This window comes from Episyrphus balteatus, chromosome 3 (genome assembly GCF_945859705.1).
Source record: "Episyrphus balteatus chromosome 3, idEpiBalt1.1, whole genome shotgun sequence".
Lineage (NCBI taxonomy): Eukaryota > Metazoa > Arthropoda > Insecta > Diptera > Syrphidae > Episyrphus > Episyrphus balteatus.
Genome location: NC_079136.1, coordinates 122,272,629 through 122,288,671, shown reverse-complemented (window position 1 = coordinate 122,288,671; position 16,043 = coordinate 122,272,629). Strand labels below are relative to the sequence as shown.

The window sequence follows — 16,043 nt, the reverse complement described above, 5'->3', positions numbered from 1 at the left end:
TTTTTTTTCAAGTGTAGTGTATTTTTTTTATTTTATCACTTTTGCAACAAAATTTAATCTAGGGACAAGATTTTGTGTTCAGCTATGAACAATAAATCAGTTAATGCTATAAAACAGGTCAAAATCAAATTCAGCTCACCTTGTTAGATTCTTGTGACTTGTGAGGTTTGCCAGAATAGGGCTGTAAAAATTTTCTTTGTGCTTCACTTGTCTTAAAAAGCCTTAACTACATTGGCTCAAAAACTGAAAAAGTACAAAAGTGAAAATTTTCAAACGCAATTTTGAATAGTTTTTCGGAGTCGGAAATTAAAACAAATGATGCAGGAAGCTTATTTTTTGGCCTAAAAATCAATTTTTATACTCTTTATCACAACAAAATTGCGCTAGCCAGAAAAAAAATATTTTCACTTTTGTACTTTTTCAAAAAGTGTTGTATGTAGTTAAGCCTAAAGGGTCAAATATTAGGGGTAATTCGTTTTCATGAAACGTTGGTAAACCTGGCAAAGTGGTAAATGTGTCAAAATTTTAAATGGAACCTGTTTGTTTCCTAAATTTACCATTTCACCAGATTTTCCACGAGTTTACACCGTTGCTTGAATTCCTCTATTGTTAAAGAAATTAGTTGTGTGCGTGGTTTATCCGGTTTTTGTGCGTTTTTCGTCGTTAATTTAAAAGTGAAAAAATTCAAAATACAGAAATTGTCACTTTGACAATGTCTATAGGGGTATTCACGATCTGGTGCAACAGGCCTAGTAAAAATGTACAATTTTATTTTTTTACAATAGATCGTGAACACCCCTCTTCTTATCTATAGTAAATATTGAAGCATGAATGATGTTTTTTTTTTCCTCCACCGTTGCTTCTTCGTTTTTTTCCATATTTTATAATTTAATTCTTTGTTTTGTTCGGGTTAATTAATTTATACTAATTATTTTACATCAAAAGAAACTAAATTACGGGACATGAGTAGCGACAACCATTATAAACAGAATAAAAAAGACAAACTGTTTATCATGGGCGATGCGACGACGGTGAGCTGACATCTGTCAAAAATAATTTTACTCTATTGTATTTTTATTTTGCAATAGGGTTAGGGTATAGCAAAAGTGCAAGACCATTGTAAAATTTCAATCCATATATTTTGTTGTTGTAGTGTTGTAAGATTTTACACTTTTGCACTTTTGCAATGATACTAGACCAGTTGCATCGGATCGTGAATACCCCTTATGATTTTATAAAATTTGACAAACAAATTTTTACCTCATTGAACAGCAGCAAAAAAGTAAAACTTTTCTATTCCGAACAATTAATGTTAATTCTCATTGAACAGAACTATTTTTTATTCTTTAAAAATACGAACACGCCTAAAGTTAAATGTCAAAACTTCATATATGTTGCAAAACTATTTAACTTTATAATTTTTATAAATTTAATTAATTTAAGACAAAAACTAATTAAAACTAAAAAAATGTTTCTGCGTAAAATAATTACCAACCATTGTCCATTTCTTCTGCGATCAAATTTCAGACTTGACAAACGCTCTATCACCGTCACACATCGAAAATACTCCAACTCAATTTCATTTCAAGATGAAAAAGTAAAAACATTTTTGGAAAATCTTCGCAAAGAATTCTACGACTTGCGAGTGAACAATGAAGATTATCAAAGAATCAATAAACTCTCGGAAGTAGTGCGTTCCATCGAACAACGCAATGTCCTACTTGGCAATATAACATCTTTAGATGATATGAAAAATGAAAAAGATGAAGACATGAGACAGTTGATTAAAGAAGAGAACCAGGTGAGAGAATCCATGGTTGGGGGAAGATGTTACAAGTTAAATGATATTTTGTCTAGGTCTATGCAGATCTCCTGAGCAAAACAGAAGATCAACTATTCCAACAAATGCTCACTTTAGCCGATGACGAAAGTTATTCGTCTCTTATCTTTGAAGTGAATGCCGGTGCTGGCGGACAAGAAGCAATGCTCTTTGCTGGAGAGCTTTTCGATACTTATTGGAATTTTATGCAATACAAGGGATGGGAAGTCGAGCCTCTAGATGAAGATCGAACTGATATAGGAGGTATGTTTGGAGCAAAGCAATTTCCTTGATTTCCTTTTAAGCTAGTTGAGTTAGTTCCTCATTTTATAGCTCCTTCTCTAAGTTTATTCCTTTCAGGAAATTAAGTATTTCTGGTTTTTCATAGAGTGTAAATTTTCCTCTTCGACTTGGTAGCAACTCAGGTTTTTGAATCTTTGGTGTATTAGTGCATTGCAACTACCCAGAATGTGATCTGGTGTTTCTTATTTTTCGTTACAGAATCTACATGTTCCACTATTTGTTAGGCCCAAAATGTTTAGGTGCCTTCTTAACTTACAGTGGCCCGTGAGGAGATCAGTGATTAATCTGAGATTGTTCCAACTTAGACTTCTCGGTTGTGGTTCCCAAGAAGCATTTTCGCATGTCTCAGTTTTGGTAGTTCTGCCCAGTTTTATGCTCACTTAGTCTCCTCGTCTAGTTTTATTTTATTTTTAATAACATTTTCTCCTACTCCGCAATACGGTTAGTTTCCCATTAAAGAGGAACTTGCTCACATTTTTTTTCTAAAGAGTCCGCCTCCTCCTTCCCCTGGACACCAACGTGCCCAGTTACCTCGTGGAGAGTGACTTTGTTTATTTTGCCAAGTTCGTTAAGTTTTCCTATACACTCCAATATTATCTTGGAGTTGATTTCATAAGATTTAAGTGCTTTTAGGGAAAGTTGACTATCCAGACATAATGGCAATGTTTTTGTTTCGGTGATTTAATTCGAGGTATATTTCTACACATTTCACAATTATTGGGGATTGACCTATTGGTACGGAGAGTTTGGTACTAGGCCCAAAGAAGCCAGCACCTGTGTACGCCTGTACCTTCCGCTGTTCTCGACCCGACTGTATACCATTTGTAGCTATTGTTTAGGCTTAGCATATTACTAGTTAAAAATTTGCTAAATATTTATTACTTTAATTTTTTTTTTAATTGTAATCCTTTTTTATTGTTTTACTAACTAGTAAATTACTAACGCCGAAATTATCAATTTTGATAGAATTTTTTTTTTTTTCAAAGAAAATGACAGATTTCATATGAATTTAGCAAGTAACTGTTTTCTCCGAAGATGCAAGAAATTCTGTTCCCCATCTGATCTAGCAATTATTTATAAGGCATATATTCGTCCAAAGCTCGAGTATAACTGCCACACTGGGTAGGTGCTCCAATAACGTCGTTGAGTTTCTTGGATAAAATAGAAAATAGAGCTATAAAAATGATAGGTGATAGGTCAATAACTGATACATTTACGTCTCTCGAGCACCGTCGTAACGTCTTATGTCTCACGTTGCTCTATCGTTATTTTTATAAGCAATGTTCAGAAGAAATAGTTAGTTGCATTCCTCCCTTTAAACAATTCAACTGTTATATTCGCACTCCAAAGAATGCTCATCAGTTTACCCTAAAGTCAAATTTCGGACGTACCGTCATATACAGATATTCTTTCTTGAGCCGCACTACACGAATGTGGAACGCGTTACACGCCTCTGTTTTTCCATCCCATTTGAAAACTCAGAACTTTAAAACTAATGTTCATGGGCAAATTTCTCCCTTTTTACTTGCGATATAGGTACTATATATCAAGTTATGCATTCGTACAAAAAAAAAAAGTTGAGATAACATTTTTCCATGACATTACGATGGTAGACAATGCCAAAAAAGTGGGTCCCGGAAGTCCGTCTGTCTGTCTGTCAGTCTGTCTGTATAAGGAGCTACAGCCTAAACGGATGGACCGATTAATGTCAAACTTGGTATGTAGCGTTATTTGGCGACTCTCCAGAGGGGTTTTTGGAATTAATTTTTTTGGACCAAAAATAACGGTACTTGTCATATACCGATTTAAGTAAAATTGAAATATCTCGAAAACGGCTCTAACGATTTTGTTTAAAAAATTCAAATGTTAGTTTTAAGCTAAGGTCTATCTTTCAATGAAAAATTTTTTTTTTGAAAATCATTATTAACGGTACCTGCCATAGAACCGTTTTTTTCAAATCCGATTATCTCCGAAACTGCTTATTCGATTTCAACGAAACTTTTTGTGGAGAAGCATTTATATAATTTAAATATAAGCCAAAAATAAAATTTTGAAAAAAAAATAATTTTTGGATTTTTAAAAAAATTTTGAAAATTTTTTTTTGAAAAATCAAATTTTCGAAAACGGGACATTGAACTTTTTTGAAATTTTGTTTTTAGATGTTGATTAGTGATTTCTACCAAATGACATACCAATTTTATTTTAAAACTTTTTTTCCAAAAAAATATTTATAAAAAATTAGTTTTTTAAAAAACGGCTCTAACGATTTTGAAAATTTTTTTTCTAAAAATGCATGTTAATATATCAATCAAAACTGCATACTTGTTTTGGAGGGCAATTTAATTTCAGATTTTATTTTATTTTTTAAAAAAACGAATTTTGTTTTTTTTTTACAAATTTCTATATAAAAAGTCTTAAAAATTTAAGCAACTTTAACTCTAAGAGCAAGTTCGTGGGACCCAGTCGTGCATTTTATTTTCTAATGTTCGTACTGTGTTCACCATATTAAGGTTAGACTAATCCCTTTAATGCGCGCTCATTATAAAAAAAAAAACTAAAAGTAAAATCAGCCATTTTCTGATTTTAACTTTAACAAAATGTTAAGAGAAAGTAACTTGTTAAAATCATTTTAAATTAGCAAATTCTTCCTTTTATCTTAGTAACTTACTAAAATGGCTTTAACATTTTAACTAAATCGTTTAAAATTTTGCTCCATTTTCTTCAAATGAGTACATAGTTGACAGATTCACCTACCCAATCTTTTTTACTACTGAGTTGTAGTTTTTTCACAAAGTTTTAGTTTGTGACTATGTCATCTCTTGGAAAGTCAAGGAAGTTTTCTTCGGACGATCCGGCCCCATTTCCTTATTTGGCAAATCTCATGATAGCTCATTTAGCAGCACTTTTATTAACTAATCTAATTAATTAATTTCCTTACTTTATTAATGGATTTGATTTGCAGGTCTACGTCATGCAAATCTGATTGTCCACGGTGAAGACGCCTACGACTATCTCAAATACGAAGCTGGTGTGCATCGTGTCCAACGCATTCCAGCCACAGAGAAAGCCGGCAGAGTCCACACAAGTACTATCTCGATTGCAGTCATTCCCCGTCCTGACGACATCGATTGTACCATTAATGAAAAAGATCTAAAAATAGAAACAAAGCGTGCCAGTGGAGCCGGTGGACAACATGTAAATACAACCGATTCAGCTGTCCGGATAGTTCATCTTCCAACAGGAATTGCTGTGGAAGCCCAAAGCCAGCGATCACAGCTTAAGAATCGAGAGATTGCCATTGCAAGACTGCAAGCCAAATTGCTGCAAAAGAAACTCGAAGAAAGCGATGCCAATAAGAGTGCAACTCGAAAATCCCAAGTGGGATCTCTGAATCGCAATGAAAAGATTCGAACTTATAATTTTGCCCAAGATCGAATCACCGACCATCGAATTCTAGGAGGAACTGTACATAATTTAGATGAATATTTTAAAGGGAATCAACATTTGGAGTCGCTTATTGAACGACTAGCCAGAGAAAACAGAAAGATTAAACTCCTAGAAATGATTTCCAATGTGGTAGCCAAAGATTTATTAGAAGAAGCAGAAAATAAAAAGAAATAAACAAAATTCATTTGGCAACATTACTCCAATCGCCAGCTGATCCTATTTGAGTTAAATGCTTCCTAACTTCTTTTTCTAGAATTGCCTGAATCTCTCGACAACCGCCGAGAGCTTGTTCGATGACAATTGGCAAATTGTCCAAATGGAATCGTTGCGACATATCCATGAAGGCAATTTTATTAGAACTGGGAAGTGAGGCTACAGACAGAGTTGGACCTCCAGAGAGTTCTTCAACATTCGAAACGTCTGTTAGAGGGATATTGTCTTTGCTGAGTGAAGCTGTGCATGCACAAACGTACTCTTTGAGACAAATTCCCGCATCGACTAAAGCCAAAGTAGCTGCATTTACCGATACGGCATAATTGGCGCCATCGGATTGCAGCACTTCGATGTAGACATCGATTTGTGATCGTGGATATAATTCAGTCTTGATGGCAGCTTTAAGTGCTTGTTGGAGGTGAAGGGTTATTTCTTGGGATTTGCGATCGCCACGAGGACGATTCTTTCGTTCGGCTGTTGAAAATGTCGCCATGCTGTATTGGCAATTAACACTGACTTCTTCGTGATTGCTTCTTTTTGATGAGGCCTAGAAAAAAGGAATAGTTTATATTCTACTTTATTTTTGTTTTCATTTTTAATTATTTACCTGATGTGGACCATAGACAGCGGCTAGAACTTTTGTGTTACCTTGTTCGATGTAGGCACTTCCATCTGGTTGAGAGAATACACCAAGTTTACATTTGATTCGGCGTAGTTCATGGGGTCGACGACCATCTAGACGGAGACCTTGTTCACTGAGAAGATTAAATCCAGACATTTTTAAGGGAGTTTTTGGGGAATTCTTGATGTTTTCTTTGAAAAGATTCAAGAAATCATGCACATTTTGTAGGTTTGATTTGTTGAATGAAATGACAACTGACAGATGATTTGTTTTTGCTCTTTGACGAGCATTGCACCATGCAGTGGCGAGAATTGTTACTAAAAATGAAATCATTCAGATATGACGAAAATTTGAATAATGCCCCATTTTTATGAGTGACAATTTGCCGGGAGCGTATCGGAATCCCGCTTTTTAAAATCCCGTTTTTCGAAAATCCCGAAAAAAAAGTTTCAAAATCCCGTTTTCTAAAATACCGCTTTTTTAAATCCCGTTTTCTGAAATCCCGCATTTTAAAATCCCGTCAAATCCCGAAAATCCCGATTTTTTTACAAAATACATGCTTAATTCACAAATAAAAAAATCATGAGAAATAGACAAAAAATTAGTAAAACTGATTTTTTGCCCACACAATATGTACCTTCAACACATAATGAAAACGGTATTTCTTTTATAAAAATATAAAATGATTAAAGGCTTAAATTGAGTTCACAAGTAAAAGAAATTTCATTTATTTAAATATCAAAATTGTTGAAATGCATCCAAATATATGTTGAAATATATTTAAATGAAATTTCTTTTGATTATGTAGTGTGTACTTAATTTAAGGTGTTGTGATCATTTTATGTTATTATTAATCTATGGGATTATCACGATTTGATTGTTCTTCTAAAACTTTAAAGTAAATATTAGTTTGTTAATTGATTTCTTTTTAGTATCACATTCCTTACTTTTTCTTATTTTTTTACATATTATATTTTTTGTTAAAGCTTTTAATTAAATGCGTTTAGAACAATGTCTCATTTTTTAATTTGTTTTAGTATCCCGATTTTGCAAGCAAAACTAGTTGTTTTATTTTAAAAAATCGCGCGATTATAAAAAGCGGGATAATGAAAAACGGGATTTTAAAAGCGGGATTTTAAAAAACGGGAATATAAAAAGCGGGATATCGAACCCAACCCCAATTTGCCATTTTGTATATAAAGCCTACACTACAGCTCAAAATAAGATAATTTCGCATATATTTCAAATTAAATGTTTTTTCTATACGATTTGACATTCGAAATGAGATAATTTGCGAAAATAATTTCATTTGGGTTCTAGTGAAAACAGGCCACTTTTTGCAGAAAGTCAAAAACGTGAATATTTTCAAACTCATTTTGTGACAGTTTTTTCAACAACATAATTTAAAAAAAAAAAAGTGATGCAGAAAACTTAAGGCTTAACTACATTGGCTCAAAAAGTGAAAAAGTACAAAAGTGAAAATTTTCAAACGCATTTTTTAATAGTTTTTTGGACTGGAAAATTAAAACAAATGATGCAGAAAGCTTATTTTTTGGTCTTAAAAACAATTTGTATACTCTTTTTCACAAAAAAATTGCGCTAACCAGAAAAAAAAATATTTTCACTTTTGTACTTTTTCAAAAAGTGGTGTATGTAGTTAAGCCTTTATTTGTTGGTTTAAAAACAATTTATGTAGTTTTTTTCAAAATGAAAAAAAAAAATATCTAATTTCGTATATCAGTTTATAGCCTGTTTTCACTAAAGGCCAAATGATATAATTTCGCAAATTACGTCATTTTGAATGTCAAATCGTACCACTGTACATACACTTTGGCAGCTGTCTGTCAAAAATGTTGCTTTCGTTTTTTTTTTATTTTAACTCCGTAGTGGTTGGCCATTACATCCATGATGGATGCAAAAATATTTTTTCACAAAAAAACAAAAAATCAAGCCATTAACATTAGTTGCGGTGTTCCTATATTATAAGTTTTTGAAGGCAGCCATATTGATTTTTTTTTTAATCAAACGTGGAAATCTTTTTATTTTTCGAGAAAACTTTGGGTAATTTTATATTTAAATATATTCCTTCAACAATCTTATCAGATTTCATTTAAAGCCTGGTACGCAACTCGCGCTAAATTTTAGCTCCGATACAAATTATCGAAACATTTTAGAAGAGCTAAAATGAGTATCATATAAATTATCGATAACTTGTATTTGAATTTTATCTCGGCTAAAGGCTTGGCCACACCGGAGGGTATGCGGTAGAGGTACGGGTAGCGGTAACGATATTTGTATGAAAAAAATTCCACATCTGAACGTTGATATGTCAGTTTGGAATTTTTTTCATACAAGTACCGTTACCTCTACCCGTACCGCTACCGCATACTTCCGGTGTGGCCAAGCCTTAAAATTTAGCGCGAACAGCGTTCCAGGCTTAAGCTTTTTATCTGAAAAGTGCATTGCGTATATTTCAAAATATTAGGGATATTCACTATCCGGTGCAACAAAGAGGTGTAAAATTGCTAAATGTTTTTTTTTTCTACTACTACAACTACAAAAGACAAATTTTGCACCGTTGTATTTTTTTTTTTTTTTTTTTTGCAATAGGGTTAGGGTATTGCAAAAGTGTAAAAAATTATAGTCTGTATATTTGGTTATTTCAATTGAAGAAAATGTAACACTATTGCACTTTTTAACATGACCCCAATAATTACCAAGCTTAAAAATTTCTATTTATAAAAAAACGCTGAATGCATTCATTTGCCATGTGTTCCACCTCAAAATCCCACCATAGTTCATTTATAGGAAAAGAAATATATACCCCGTTTGTATGGCGATTTGAATCCGAATTGAATCAGGATTTAGGTCTATAAATACCTGGATCGAATTGAATCCGGATTTGTCGATCCGATCCGACTCGGGGAGCTGAATCGAATCGAAAATATGCATATATACCTAACGAATTGAATGCTCGAGATATAATTTATGGTGGAAATCGTGTGTGATCTTCTTATTTGCAAATTCACTGTATGTATGTATTATGATATCTAGTTTTACTTGCACGTTGTTTTTGGTTAGATTTTTCTATTTTACTGTAAATATATTTAAAAGAAAAATTGTGTTTTCGATTCTATTTCAATTCGATTCCTCGATCTGGTATAGTCATATACCTGGATCGAAATTTCAATTAAGATTCAATTCGATCTTTAAATCGGTCATACAAACGGGGTAATATACTTATCTCTTTCTTGCAAAGGTATACACACATTCCTATACATTCACAAGCATCATTTCAAATTTAAAAATTTCAAACAAACATCAAATCAAACAGGCTCAAGAATTTTATCTTATTTTAATTTTCTGTAAGAAATTTGTTTTAATTTTTTCTTTTTTTAATTAAAAGTATTTTTAATCTAGCTACATTATGGATCATCTTCGTGCCTTGTATAAAAATAATACATTTTTGAGTCCAAAAGACTCAAAACGTAAAGAAGCTCATCAAATTCGTGCCTTCAAACGAAGTGAATTGTACACTTCAACACGAAATATTTCACCCAGCCCAAATTCCAGTCATAAATTAGATCAACCATCAACACAAACCGCCTCTGAAAATATTAATAATAATTCTCCACGTTCACAGACGCCACACACAACAGATCCAAAACAAACTCGCCGAAAGGCCCATTTAACAAGATATCTCGCTTGGAAAGCTGAAAAAGCTGCTAAGACACAATCCAAAGAAAATTCCCAACGACCTCCATTTATAACAAATCCAAGAAATGGCGCTACTACTACGCTTGCCATAAAAAAGCCTACTTTTGGTTCAACAAACCACATTTTTCGACCACCAGCTACAATTCAAAATCTAGAATTCAAAGAAATTAATTCGAATAGTGTGCGTTTGGTAAATGGAAACCGGGAGGAAATTTACAATTTTGTTGCAACACCAAAAAAGAAAATCAACAAACCGCCTTTGAGTAAGCTGACAACTAAAAATAATGGTCCTTTATTACATCCAACCGCAAAGCCTTCTTTCCCATCCCTTCCTCATCCAAGCACAAAGCCTTTAGTAACAAAAGTGGCAACCAGCTCTTTAAAAGGATCATCCAATCCTCCTCCAATGCAACCAACCCCAAAGCCTACAAAAGTTCTAACTGGGACTTTAAAAGCATCATCCTTTCCTCCTCCATTAGATCCAATCAAAAAGCCTTTAGTAAGAAAAGTGCCAACTGGCTCATTAAAGGAATCAACCCAAACAAAGACTCCTTTAAACAAGGTGGCAACTGGAGGAAATGTTCAAGTTGGTCCCCCAACTAAACTTAAATCGACTCCAGTTACAAGAGTCGTTCCTAGTTCCTCTTCCAAACTATCAAACCAACCGCCTTTAATTAAAACCGCTTCTAAATCTGATGAACAAGTTGGTGGTCCTTCAAAAACTACCAGATCCGGTGTTGCATTGCACTCAAATACAAAAAACAATTTAAAGTCTCAAAATGCAACTAAAAAAGAAGTAGCTGCTTTTGCCAAGCCAAAAACAATTGTGCCTGGAGTTAAGCGGCCAACTTTCAAAGCCCCTAAAAAGAACACAACCATTTCGAATGCTTTCAAGGCTGTCAATGGCGGTAAAAGGATTTTGAAAGAGAGCAATGTTTTAGAAACACCAACAGATCCAAATGCAAAGCATTCCTTCCTCAACATGGTTACATCGACAAAGAGAAAGTCGTTCTCATCCAAGGAACCCAGTGCCAATTCGATTCTTGTTGAAATGGAAAACTTGGTCAGTCCAATAGACGATTCAACAACAACAACAAATCCAGCAGATGATAAGAAATTTAATTTCATTCGTTATTCATTCGTTCAATCGGAGGATGCAGCTAAATCTGAAGGTATAATTACATATTTAAGTATACATAAACAGTTTTTAATATTTTTTTTATTCTTTTCAACACATCCCCGAATCTTAATTTAACATAGATAAATTGAAAAAAAAAAAAAACTTATCAGTTTTGCTACTACATGTTGTCTGCTAAACTGGAAAGTCAGGGAACACAATTGAATAGTCAGTTGTAAGAACAGAATAAGTCAGAAATTAACATTCTAAGTTGGAAAAAACAAAACAAAATTATTTTGGTTGTCGAAGTTATAGGGGTTGAAAAAATGTATAAGTTTTAAGAAAAGAATAAATCCAGAATTTCAGGCCATTGAATATGTCTTAACTAAGACGTTCACGGGTTTTGATTGCAGAAAACGTTGAATGGGTTATAAGAGAAGATAAAACCACAGAGTGTTATTAAATGAAAGGGTGGAAAAAAGTCCCCTTTTTGTTTGGTTTTTTGTTTTTTTTTTTTTTCAATATATCTCGTAAACAAAGCATAATTTTAACATATTGATTTTAAAACTTGTTGCAGAGAATTAAATAATTTAATATCTGAAAAATGTTTTTTTTTTTTTAATTAAAAAAAAATTCCATACCAAAACAGTTAAAAAAACCATGAAAAAAGTCAAGAAAAACGATTTTTTGAGTTTTTTTGCTTTTTTAACGGAATCGTTTTTTCAGGCTGAGATAGTTATATGCATTGCTCTTAATAAAAAAAAAAAGATGAAAGTTTTTTCATTGAAAATTTACCGAAGAATGACCATTCGAACCTATCTTTATTTTCCCATTTTTTGATTTACTCAAGTAAAATACAAACCGCAATGTTTTACTATTTCCGTATGTGGTCTAGCCTATGCTGCCCATAATCTCGTAAAGGCCCTATCTACAAAATTTTTGATTTTTTTTGCATATTAGGGGTTAGGGCATTGTCTCTGATTTATTCTCATTTATATTTTTAGCCAAGGTCTTCAAATCAGTCAGAAAATTCAAAATGTACTTTAGATTTTTTTTCATTTTTATATGCAAATTGCGATATTAGATTTTGTGTTTCCCTCTATAACTCAGAAGTAAGTAAAATGTAGTTAGGGTCTTAACGAAATTATGGGCAGTATGTATAACGTCTGTTGGCTTCACAGTCTATGACAATAATCAAAGATTAAGTTGCTGCATCCTACTCAGACTCGAACTATCGACCATGGGAGACCCTTCTACGAAAACAAGTTTTGCGATCGCATAGCTCTAAACTTTATAGTAGTAGTCAACGTAAGACCTTACGCCAAGTCAGAGCTTACGCACATAAAGAAGGTTCTAGGCCCATAACCCTGAACCCTGTTACATGGGTTTTCTTATCAAAAATAGGTAATTTGCTTATTATTTAGAGAAGTTTCTTTTTAAACATGACACAATTTTGCCCAAATAATTACATATTTAAAAAAAAAATGAGCCTGCTGTATAATTAGTTTAATACAATTCTTTCTATTCTACTCAACAGAAGAAAAGCCTGATGAAGTAGTCCATGTAACTCCGGACAAATCTGCACAGCCACAACCGCCAACAACATATCTAAGTCCATATGTTTCAGTGTCAAGAGGAAAGGTTGGAATGAAAATTGAAAAAGAAAAACGAAACAGTCTTTACATGCCGTTGGACAAGTCTGTGACAGAGTCTGTTGCAGACGACGCAACATCAACAACAGCACGTCATACTCTGGCCACCGTTCATTACTATCGCAAGCAGTTGGCAGATGAAATTGCCCGTTTGAATGGCCAATGCGACACATGGCATCTATATAAAGAAGCCAATGCCCATCTTGTCGAAGATAGTGGATCAGATATGATCAATGTGACCATTGGTCAAACCAAATTACTAATAACAAAAAAGCTCAAACAGTTTGGTGACCTTATCGATCGTTGCGAACGTGGTGTTATGGGAAAGGTTGCATTGGGTAAAGGAGATGGAGCCAAACCAATTTTAACCGAAGATCTGGAAGGATTTTGGTCAATGGTAGGCCTGCAGATTGAAAATGTAGACAAACGCTTTGCAAATCTTCAACGGTGGAAAGAAAACGACTGGAAAGACCCCGATGAAGTACTTCCAAAATCATCATCATCAACAAACAAGAATGTCGGCAATGTAAAGAAAATAAAGAAACGTAAACCAACAACCACTGTTGCGCCAAATAGGGATTTGCAGAAAATTCTCAGAAATGCACAAGCTGCTTTCTTGCGCAAGAAAACTGCAAATGGTGGTGGATGTGATGAAGATGTGATTCTAACGCCATCTAAAAGCCGTCAGGTATTGATTAGGGATCGTAGATCGCGATCAGCAGCTGCCACCGTTATAACAATTAATACACCAAAAGTAATTCGCAAGTCATCTGATTTAGATGAAACAACCACAACACCAACTGGAGTCATTTCAGATACAAAGATTTTGCCACATGTTAGTGGTTTTCGAAAAAGCATGAATCTTTTTAAGAGTGCTCTTCTCCAACAAACGGACAAAAAATCTCCTTTAAATTGTGTTTCTCCATTGCCCAGTGTTTCAAGAAAATCCATCTTAAAGACTCCCGGTTCTGCTGTACGTCGTCGGCCTAAGAGTGTCATATTTAATAGCCCAACATTTAAATTTACCGTAGAAGATAAAGCATCCCCAATAGAAGAGCAAAGTACATTCAATACACAAGAAGAAAATGAACGTATGTATTCATTGAGAAATAGGAAAATTAAATTAAGAAAATCGTCGGAAATTATTATCCCCAAATAAAAAAAAAATGGGTTAATTTTAATTATTTGAGCTTAAAAGCGTTTTTTGTTATTTATTTTAATTTGTATATACATACATGTTTGTTTTAGTCGTAGAAATCATTTTTATACTTAATACTTTCGTATTTAATATTTTAAATTTGGATTCATAATGTTGTAGTAAATAATAAATAAACAAAATAAATAAAACTGTTTGATTTGAACAAAAAAAGTTCATATTTTTAATTTTGATGGGAGTAGCACCCCCATTTATTTGGCTACAATTACTTAATTTAACTTAAAAATAACTAATGAGTATTTGGTTATTATATTATTGAGATATGCCTTCTGTATACTTTTATGTGATTATAAAGCCAAATGAATAGGTTATTCCTTCCTCAAAGCAAGATGATAGAGTGAATTGAGTAGAGGAGATGAAAGAGAATTTAAAAGCCTTTTTCATAACTGAAAACCAACTGTTTCTTTGAGGTCAAGTTGCTGAGTTATATGCATCCAAACATTTTTTTTCTTATTTTCGGAAAGAGAGGGTGCTTTCATAATTGCATGGTTGCTTTGTTTACATGCGGTCATTTACGATCAGACTAATGTCAGAAAAACTATTTGCGCATGTATTTTACTTTGAATTTATGAACACTTTTTCTGATTTGCGTCATTTTGTCAAAATTTTTAAGTTGCAATTCAGTCTCTTCTCCAAAATTAACAATATATTATCTTAATTCCATCCTTTAAGAAAAAAAAAACTTTTTTTTAAACATTTCTGTCAATATTTACAAATTTATTATATCCAAGAAATTCGCGGCTATTCTTGTTATTTTGACTTGAACTTTGAATTTCCAATTAATATTTTGACAGAATTGAGAAACAAAGAAAAGCTGTATCATCTTTTACGTCATGTTCCTTCTTTCTTTAAGTTTAAATTCATTGCGCATGAGAATTTTTCATTTGCACATTTGCGCTGCAAATATTTGCGTTTTACATTTATGAACAACTGACTTTTGTCATTTGCATTAATGAAAGCTTTGCATTTGTCAGACTTGCGCAACCATGCATTTATGAAAGCCCCCGATATTACTGGATCAAAGTCTCGAAACAGGTTTGGGTTTTCAGATATGAGTTCACAATAAACAGGCCTATCTATTTATGTAAAAAAATTACAAATTTAATTTTTTGGGATTAAATTGAGAAAAAATCAAGGTTAATCCCTTGCCTAAAAAATTACATTTTCAAAAATGTTCCACAAATCCATCGAGTAAGACATCAAAAGAAAGGTCTCTTTGAGCTCTTTTCATTGCTGAAAACCAAAAGTTTCTCCGAGATCTGGTTGCTGAATTATTTGCACTTTCTGCAATGGAAATATTTTTCTTTTACTATCGGAAGCAGATATTTCAGATCAGTCTCGAAACAAGTTTTGGTTTAGAGCTATTGGTTCACAATGAGCAAGGCAATCAATTTATGTACAAAAATTACAAGTTTAATAGCGGTATATTTTTTAAAAAACCGTAAAAATGCCTATTTTGATAGCTTTTCTAAATTGATCTAAAAAATAAGAAAACATTTTTTTTTAGAGAATTGAATGAAGTTTTTAAATGTGTAGTTGAATTTTCTGTAAAGTGATCCGTTGTTGAAATATTGATAGTCAAATTCAAAAGTATGGTTTTTGGTATAATGACTGATATTGTAGTCTAAAAAAAAACCGTAGGGGTTTGAAACAAAAAGAATCTCGAAGCCAAATAAATAATAATCATTTCATCAGAAAACATGTTCCCACTTTCTTAGGAGACAAGCAAAAACAAAAAAAAAAAATTTGGAAAAATTTGGTTTTTGAACAGTTCCAACGATTTAGCTATTTTACCATTAGAAATAAAATATTCAAGCATAAAATCCCAAAATTAGAAGAACCATCATTTTGTCCTGAGATACAGCCTAAAGAAAACCACTAAAAAATCACGATTTTTTTTTTGTTCCTTTAATTTTTTGGGCTTGTGTATCTGCTTT

The 16,043-nt window shown here is 32.9% G+C and overlaps 3 protein-coding genes across 3 annotated transcripts; 2 read left to right on the top strand and 1 right to left on the bottom strand.

Moving 5' to 3' along the window:
• Positions 1-1,363: 1,363 nt before the first annotated feature.
• LOC129916589 (peptide chain release factor 1-like, mitochondrial) lies at positions 1,364-5,766 on the top strand. The gene is made up of 3 exons (XM_055996611.1): positions 1,364-1,801; positions 1,858-2,083; positions 5,085-5,766. Exons 1-3 carry the CDS (start codon positions 1,469-1,471, stop codon positions 5,741-5,743), a joined length of 1,218 nt encoding a protein of 405 aa, XP_055852586.1. The 5' UTR covers positions 1,364-1,468; the 3' UTR covers positions 5,744-5,766.
• On the bottom strand, positions 5,685-6,674 carry LOC129916594 (exosome complex component RRP41). Its single transcript, XM_055996622.1, has 2 exons — positions 6,390-6,674; positions 5,685-6,329 (listed from the first exon to the last, which is right to left on the bottom strand). The coding sequence occupies exons 1-2, from the start codon at positions 6,558-6,560 to the stop codon at positions 5,751-5,753; spliced, it is 750 nt and encodes a 249-aa protein (XP_055852597.1). The 5' UTR covers positions 6,561-6,674; the 3' UTR covers positions 5,685-5,750.
• Positions 6,675-9,694: 3,020 nt separating this feature from the next.
• On the top strand, positions 9,695-14,230 carry LOC129916587 (guanylate kinase-associated protein mars-like). The gene is made up of 4 exons (XM_055996609.1): positions 9,695-9,769; positions 9,825-10,636; positions 10,727-11,293; positions 12,776-14,230. Exons 2-4 carry the CDS (start codon positions 9,832-9,834, stop codon positions 14,047-14,049), a joined length of 2,646 nt encoding a protein of 881 aa, XP_055852584.1. The 5' UTR covers positions 9,695-9,769; positions 9,825-9,831; the 3' UTR covers positions 14,050-14,230.
• Positions 14,231-16,043: the final 1,813 nt, after the last annotated feature.

Coding starts and splice junctions, on each gene's coding strand:
- LOC129916589 (XM_055996611.1), top strand. CDS start 1,469: ATGTTTCTGCGTAAAATAATTACCAACCATTGTCCATTTCTTCTGCGA. Junction 1,802..1,857: donor TGATTAAAGAAGAGAACCAG/GTGAGAGAATCC, acceptor TATTTTGTCTAG/GTCTATGCAGATCTCCTGAG. Junction 2,084..5,084: donor AGATCGAACTGATATAGGAG/GTATGTTTGGAG, acceptor TTTGATTTGCAG/GTCTACGTCATGCAAATCTG.
- LOC129916594 (XM_055996622.1), bottom strand. CDS start 6,560: ATGTCTGGATTTAATCTTCTCAGTGAACAAGGTCTCCGTCTAGATGGT. Junction 6,330..6,389: donor CTGTCTATGGTCCACATCAG/GTAAATAATTAA, acceptor CCTTTTTTCTAG/GCCTCATCAAAAAGAAGCAA.
- LOC129916587 (XM_055996609.1), top strand. CDS start 9,832: ATGGATCATCTTCGTGCCTTGTATAAAAATAATACATTTTTGAGTCCA. Junction 10,637..10,726: donor TTTAGTAAGAAAAGTGCCAA/CTGGCTCATTAA, acceptor CCCCAACTAAAC/TTAAATCGACTCCAGTTACA. Junction 11,294..12,775: donor GGATGCAGCTAAATCTGAAG/GTATAATTACAT, acceptor TCTACTCAACAG/AAGAAAAGCCTGATGAAGTA.